Below are 8,308 nucleotides of genomic sequence, written 5' to 3'. Positions count from 1 at the left end.
TATTATTATTATTATTATTATTATCTTGGGCTTTCTGGTCTTTTAAATCATTTTGGATGTGCCCCGCCTTATAAATCAGATGGGCACATTTTATACAGCTTCTGCCTCTGTGCTTTTGCTAAAAATCTGACACGAAATGTAATAAAATAAGATTTTTCTAGCCTTGGCATGGAAAAAAGTATGGCAGGAAGTGGCTCCTGCTAAATTTTTGTGTAACAGGGCTGCTTGAAGGGGCACAAAAGTACTGTAAGTCTACTAAGAGAGAGAGAGAGAGAGCAAGAGAGGTATTGAATGCTCTGTTCAACCCATCTGCCATAGATTACAACATCAAGAGAACAGTTCCAGTGGTTATGAAAGAGGGCCCTTATACAACACCAATAAAGATAGAGCAACCCAGGGCTACTGGTGACGTACTGGGAAGGCATCTTCCTCCTCACTCCCACTATGGATCTGTCATTTTCTCCTTGTCCCTTTAATAACTAAACAACAGAGAGATGTTCAGTAGATACAGCTTTCCCTGACATAGAAGTGCAGTGATGAGGAACACTGTTCCTGTGGCATGCTGTTGAAATGACACATGCATCTTAAGAGGCCAGAAGCTGTGCAAAAGCTGCATTCCAGTCCTTGGGATGCATGCAGTATTTAAATAGCATACCTCCAAAGTGACCCGAAGAAGCTTTATTTTGGCCTGTTTGTTCAGGCCTAAAGAGACTGTGTTGCCTTCCCTGAAAAGCTGTTGCTTAATTCACATCTAAAGGCAGGCAAATTAAATTGCCTAAAATTTATATAATAGAATAAATAAATCTTTTTTTAAAAAAAATGAAGTTATAATCACACACATATGTGTGCACACACTCTTCCTTCTCCTTCTTTTTTTGGTCCAGAGACTCTGTGTTTGCCCTGCAGTTGCTGCAAGGAAGCCTCTTGCTTAAGAGACCTGAGTGAAATGATCTTCTGCAACAGGGTCAGGAAACTGGCAGAGGGAACCAACAAAGGTTGGCTAAGAGGTCACTTGCTTGCTTACTGTTGCACCTGATTGCTTAACCATACTGGCAGACCAAGAAGAACAGGATAAAGGATGTACTAACACAATCCCTCTGTCTCACATCAACTGCTTTGAGGCAATCTGTCTGAACCAGGATTGCCAATTTTTATTATTAATCCTATCTCCTCCTCCCTCAAATGTGTTTAACACAAAAATAAGAAGCCTTTTCCCATCCAGATGTCCTTGGACTCCAGTTCCCATCAACTATAGTTGATAGGAGCATGAATCCAACAGGACAACATGGAGGGTCACAAGTCCATACCCCTGTATTCACACCCATCCCTGTTTTACAGCTGCTTAATCTGTAGATGTTAACCCTTAAAGGTTAAGGCAGTTCTCTTCAAGTTATCAAAACCCTGTTGTAGATTTAAGCTACTAATAAAGGGACAAGAGCAGAAAAGACTGCTGTTCTTGATACTATTTTGAGTTATGGGAAATGTATCAATCTAAAAAAAATAATACATAAATTTAGAATACCCACTCCAGGTTCTATCTGGGTGTGTTATCATCCTAGCAACAGCTATTCAGCCAGGCAGTAGCAAAGAAGGGAAGAAGATCTATTCCACCGGTATCTTTTCTCCTTTTCTATCTAGCAGAATCCATTCCATCAGGCTGTTTCCACTTTCTCTATCACAGGTGGTAATCACAACATCTATAACTTGAAGAGCTGGTGCCTGAATTCCTCCCTGATCTTCCCCTCTCTATCTCCTTTTCCCTTTTCTGTTGGGTCTTTTAGAACCATGTGGTCCCTGGAGCCATCAGCTGCTGGTCTACATAGTTTCCAGGAAAGAAAGAAACAACTGCAGCCAGTGGTCACAAAGTAGCAGTCCTTGGCACAGGAGAGAAAAAAATTGGCAGTCCCCCACATCAGATAGCCAAGAAGCTCTATTTTAGATGGAAGCCTGAGAGCAGGACCTATGTTTAAATTACTGTTCTGAAAGCCACTTGGGGAAGGGCGAACAGAGGAAATGTTCCTCTTAGTTGGTTTTTTTGTCCACACACACACTCCACAAAATAAAATAAAATAAAATAAAATAAAAACATACACACAAAAAAACACATCCATATGATGTTGCCTTTTTCATGGAATGTCCAGAGACAATTCCCAATGCAAACAGAAACATTTTATTTCTGCCTAAAGTTGTTGTTGTTTAAAAAGTCCAGGATACATTGCAGCAAAACAAAACAACATTTGCAAAGGACATGTTTTTCTTGTTCCATTTAAAGGTTAGTCTTCTTTCTCTTTGCTGAATGGGAGAGGAAGCGTAGGGCCTTTATACTAGAACAGTAAGATTGTTGGAAAACAGTATTTTTTTTTTTTAAAAAAAGGCATACCTTTTTAGGTTTTCAGAGCCAGTGATGAGCAAAGACCCAGAAAAGATCTATGATGGTTCAATTGTCTATAACATTATGAAATCTGAATACTTATTGGCCAGACTGACTATACAGCTGCTTTCATTTCCCCAACTGGCTGCAGAGGTGTGTGTGAACTGTAAATGATTTCCCAGGAAGTTCCAGGAAGTGAGCAAAGTCACTTTTTTCCACATAGTTTGGACATGTTAATATAAATAAATGTTTCCCCCCCCCTTGGGTGGATTGTTTTGTTTGTTTGTTTTTTGATTTATTTTGGAGAAAGTTGTTTTTAAAGTAAAAAGAGGGATGGAGGAAGATGGGGGTCTCAGTGGCTTGGGTGGTGGGCTACTTGGAGCTTCAGGTTGCACTTTCTCCACCCCTGCCAAAGTCTGACCATCATTCCCTTGGCTGCACAATGGAAATTGATGCTCTTAAACTTTGACGTTCCACATAAAAATGAGAGAAATTTCACTCGAATCCAAGCCAGACAAACTCAAGCACTTTTAGATCTCATTGATATCAACTGGGAGCAGATAATCAGATCCCTTTGTGGTATCGAAAACTTCACTACTGCCAGAATTGTGCCATCATTTTCTTTAACTTCTACAGTGCAGTTGGTGACACACAGACCACTGCATTGCTCCTAAACTTACTCAAAAATAACATAAACTAATTTTGATGAATCAAGACTGCATGTTTGCCTCTTTCAAATGGCACATGAAACAGGCAGTCTTTGAAACACCTCTAATCTAAAAGTTTTTGACAGAGCTTAGAAACATTACTTTTCTGCACTGTTGCTCCCAGAATCCTCCAGACAACACAGGCTAATTGTAGAGTAAAAAAAGTAACTGTTTTGATCTCCTGAGTGTTGCCCAGGGAATGTAAAGGATGGTATGAAAAGTGACAATGGGAAACTTGACTATTGGCGCCGGGTGGCACACATCTGATGCCATCTTTGGCTCTGCCTCTGCTTTTATGCCCCACTGCCCAGGGAGAAGGCAGCCATTGTCCTTTCAGGGCCTTTCACTGGCAGCAGAATGGTCAGTGAGGACTGATATCACAATCTCCATTCACGGAATGAAGGATGGGACAAAGATCCAATATCTGAGGAATGACAGTTGAGACAGACGCCTGGTGGATTAGCAAAGTGTGTCTGTGTGTAAGACAGCATCACCCGGGCACCCTGAGGACCCATGAAGCAATCTTCCCAGGGCCTATGTCTCAGTGGTTGCATTCCACATCTCACCCCCACTGGCAGTAACATATTCACAAAAGGAGCCACATTTATTTGAATGCCACTGAGTTGAAATCCCTCATTATTTGAACTGAGTATCCCTGACTCTGATAAACAGTACTCTTTTATTAGCATGTCTGATTGTTTGGAGACCATATTCTCACTAAGGGAACTAAAACAACAGTAGCTTTCAATGGCTTAACACATTAGTTACTGTCCACATACTGTTTAATATGGTTTCAGGCTATTTGATGAGGTACTGGCTGATCGCCATTCACTTTGCTGGCAAGCCATCGTGTATAATGCCACTACTTGTATCATCATCATCATCATCATCATCATCATCATCATCATCATCATCATCATCATCATCATCATCGGCCAAATAGCAGAATCTGCATGCAGATGAAACTGGCACCTTTCTGATTATGGTGAATCTGCTGAGCTGACTCTGTTGGTTTCTAAGATTGGTTTATATTAGTTTTCCTTCATGATCAGTAAGCCAACGAACACAAGGAAGGAAGCCAAATGCCTGTTCAATTCCCCAGTGCTTAGAGAATTACTTTCAAAGAACAATCCATTCCATAATTCTTTACATAGTTCAAAAGGTTGCTTGCTGTTAATGCTAGAAAGTTGTTGTTTTTTCTATTAAAAAAAACCAACAAAAAATTTTGTTGCTCCCCCTCCATACTTTCTTTTCGAGGTGGACACCTTAGGATGAGTAAATGTGACAAAATTTGGAAAATTCCTCTCAAAATGCTTTAAAGGCCCTTTAAAGGCAACTACAAATCAATACTATAAATATGTATACTATAAATGTACATGAATATTCTCCTCCCTACTATCTTCTTCACTAAAGAATAAAATCCAGAACATTACATTTTAGTATAATCATTTTTGCAGCACCTGAAAAATAATAACCGCTCATTCCTTTGGTAATGTGGAGAACAGCAGACAAACATATTATGTTCTACTGTGTAAAAAAGAAACAGCATAACAAAACAAAATGATTTTCATTAAACTGATTTTCATTAAACTGATTTTCATTAAACTGCATTTCTTAAATACCCACACCATAAATAATCATTTCTTTAATAGCAACCAGGTGATGCAATTATGAATCCTTGTTTCCTTCAGAATAAAGGTACAATAAAATTCAGAATTAATGGCATAACAGCTTTTGGGAAGGAGGGCTCTCATCCTCCCCAAATTATCCTTGTCTCCAAGCTTCATCCCAAAATACAGTCATCCCTCCATATTTGTGGCTTTGACACTTGCGGATTTGATTATTCACAGATTTGATTAGTATGTTCTCTCTAGGACTGTCTAGGTCCTCCAGTGGAACTCTGTGGTCAACTTTAACTAAAAGTTGCACTGAAAGACCATTTGTAGCTACTCCAGTGCCATTCTATGGTCAGTGTATGTTGGACATTGACCACAGAGTTGCACTGGAGGACCTAGAGATTCCTAGAGAGGTGTCCTATCAGGTAAAGTGTTTTTGTTATTTGCGGTTTTTCCATATTCATGGGGGTCTTGTTCCCCTAACCCTAGCGAATATAATAATAATAATAATTATCATAATCATCATCATCATCTTTTATTTTTATACCGCTTTTCCTTCAGATCAAAGCTTTTCACACACAATAAAACTATATGACCCATGTCATAGTACAATATGTCATCAGTTACAAATAATACAATCGAAAATTTTAAAAACAATATATAAAAACAGTCAAGGACATCAGATAAATAATCTTAATCTATTAGGGACTAGTTTCTCTACAGCGAATTGGGAGGGTATGCTACCCGGAAGAGATATGTTTTCAATACCTTCTTAAAGGCTTCCAGTGTTGAACTAAGTCGAATCTCTTTTGGGAGTGTGTTCCAATGGGTTGGAGCTGTCGCTGAATAAGCTCTTTGGTGCATTGCTGCCAATCTTACCTTTGGGCATTCAAGAATATATTTCCCCGTTGTTCTGAGGATGCGGTGCGGATTATGTAGGGAGAGGCACTCCCTCAAGTAACTCGGGCCCAAGCCATGTAGGGCTTTATAGGTAATGACCAATACTTTGTATTGCGCCTGGAAGCTAATTGGCAGCCAGTGTAAAGATTTTAATACCAGTGTTATATGGTCGGTTCTTGAAGTTGCCGTGACCAATCTGGCTGCAGCATTTTGGACTAGCTGAAGCTTCCGAACTTGGTACAAAGGTAGCCCCATGTAGAGCGCATTACAGAAATCCAAGCGAGAGGTTACCAGTGCGTGTACTATCGTTTCAAGGTCCTTTTGGTCCAGACAGGGACGCAGTTGGCGTATCAGCCGAAATATGGAGGGACAACTGTAGTTCCAAGCAACTGCAATGTATGTGTATGCTAGATCAATGTACTGTAAGCATGAGGAACTCTTCCAGTAAGTCCCCTTGGGAACTTGACATGGTCTCAGCCTTTGCTGGCAACATGAATCCAACTCCCAGAAACTTCCAGCCAGCATGGTCACAAGCCATAATGCATGAGGGATGCTGGGATTTATAGTCTTCCAAGCTTGTTGTTACTGTTGCTATGATCAAAGACATATGACAAAAATTGAGGCTGCTGCCACCTTCAGAATTAATACAATCTGATACTGCTTTAACTGTCACAGCTGCATACTATGGAATCCTGGGATTTGTAGTCAGTTGTGGCACCAGAGCTCTCTGACCAAGAAGGCAAAGTATCTCACAAAACTACATATTCCAGAATTCCATGGCATTGAACCATGGCAGTTAAAGCGGTGTCAAACTGCACCAATTATTCAGTGTAGATACAGCTTTGAGGACAAAGGGATTCTCATGAAATCACTACCTCTCACATTTTGTTCAAATTCCCAATTGGAAGAATTTGGTTTTGGTTGAGGAGGAAGCAATGCTCATGTGAACATTCCATGCACTTGCCTTCTTGACTATTCCCACCAACTAAACATGAGTAAAAAGTTAGGAAAATATTGGGAAAGTTATTTTTTTTGGGGGGGGGGGGAGGGACATGCAATTCCTAGAATCCACAAGACAGCATGACCAGTGGCTATGCTATCTGGAGAATTTGGGGGGATGTAGCCTGCAAACATAACATTTTCAAACCCTGACAATGGTCGATTACTCCCCTACTCCACCACACACACCATACACTGGGTAGAAAATACATTATCTCCCTGCCCAACTGCTTGTTATATCAATGCACGATTTTCCTGATATCATAAATCTGAGGAAGTATGCAGTTGTAGGGTTAAATGAAGAAGCCGGGCTGGTTCTGGAAGTTCACTTGCATGCCTCATAGAAATGTTGGCTAAAACCAAACTTTTAACAAAAGGTGTTATTGGATTTGGAACATAACAGAGGTGCCATAGTACCACTCAAAGCTCCTTCTTATTCAGGGTCATGCTTTATTTCATTATGATTTTTAAAGGATTCCTTCTTATCATTCTGCCTTGGTAGCTGGTGCTCTTCGTAAAGGTCTGCAGTGATGCCCCGAAGGAAGTTGCATCCATCCATTGTCATATAGAAACTGGCCTTCTTGGCTTGATGAGATCTCAGGTGTAGTCTTTGCTGGCCTGATAAGGTCTGGGGTGTCTGGTTCCCTGGGTATTTCTCTTCTGGTGGCAGAGCACGCAGCAGCGTTCCTTTGGTCCAGTACTCACAGAACAAGCATGGCATACAGTATGCTGGCATAACCTGAGCAAGAAATTGAGAGAGAAAGAGAGACACATTGACTGAAGGCACTTTGTTATTGGGAACTGATTTAGTGAGCTGAAGGGATTTACACACACACTTCAGCTAGTGGCATCACTAGGGTTGGCATCACCCCATGTGTTAATTCATGGTGTCACCTCCCAAAATGACCTCCTCCTATACCACACCATACAGAATCAGTAATGTTTTTTGTACCCTTTAACCAGCCTTAAAACTGAGTTAAAGACAATACTGTTCAGGGAAGCATTCCTAGACATTACATGATTGTTATCTAATGATTATTTTAACTTGTTGTTTGCTATATTTTATTGTTTGAAAGTTCATATGTATTATATATATTAAGTTTAATTATTTTTCGTACAATGTATGCCATTGGCAGGAAAGGGAGAGAAACTATTGATATGCTACTCCAAATCATAGGTAGTGTCTATTAAAATATCTGTCATAGCCATAGGAGGGGGTTGAGGGAGGGGGTTGAAATCACAAGAAGAAATGACGGTGGAAGGAACTGTGTTAAATTGGTTCCTATATAGACAACTCAAAGAAAGCTTTAACTATGATAATAAACTGATGGGAGTTGAAGCAGATGTCTTAGATTTTGATAAAATCATTTTTGATGAAAAGCAAATTAAAAAAATCTCATTATTTTATACGTTTTTTGTTAAAATAGAAATGCACAAGAAATATGTGAAACCTTCCATGATTAAATGGGTCCAGGATTTAAAGGAGACTTACCTTTAGAACAGTGGGAAAAAACTTGGTCTAAAAGATTAAAACACACAGTATGTGTATAAATAAGAGAAAACTATTACAAAATGCAAAATAGATGGTACCTTACCACAACAAAATTGGCAAAAATATATAATAATAACAAAATATTATGTTGGAAATGTGAAAAAACACCAGGATCTCTTGTACATATGTGGTGGCATTGTGAATTTGTAAAAAAATACTGGAC

At 39.6% G+C, this 8,308-nt stretch overlaps 1 protein-coding gene across 1 annotated transcript in view; it reads right to left on the bottom strand.

The window, feature by feature from the left end:
• Positions 1-6,982: 6,982 nt before the first annotated feature.
• Positions 6,983-8,308, bottom strand: part of LOC149314014 (uncharacterized) — a 135,696-nt gene continuing 134,370 nt past the window's right edge. Inside the window, exon 14 of the mRNA XM_089523053.1 lies at positions 6,983-7,332. Coding sequence (XP_089379179.1) covers positions 7,191-7,332 — 142 coding nt within the window. The 3' untranslated portion in view covers positions 6,983-7,190. The remainder of the gene's footprint in view (positions 7,333-8,308) is intronic.

This window comes from Sceloporus occidentalis, unplaced genomic scaffold (genome assembly GCF_023333645.1).
Source record: "Sceloporus occidentalis isolate IW3139 unplaced genomic scaffold, rSceOcc1.0.p SCAF_4, whole genome shotgun sequence".
NCBI lineage: Eukaryota > Metazoa > Chordata > Lepidosauria > Squamata > Phrynosomatidae > Sceloporus > Sceloporus occidentalis.
Note: the sequence above shows the minus strand (reverse complement) of the source record. Positions and strands in the feature narration are given on the sequence as shown.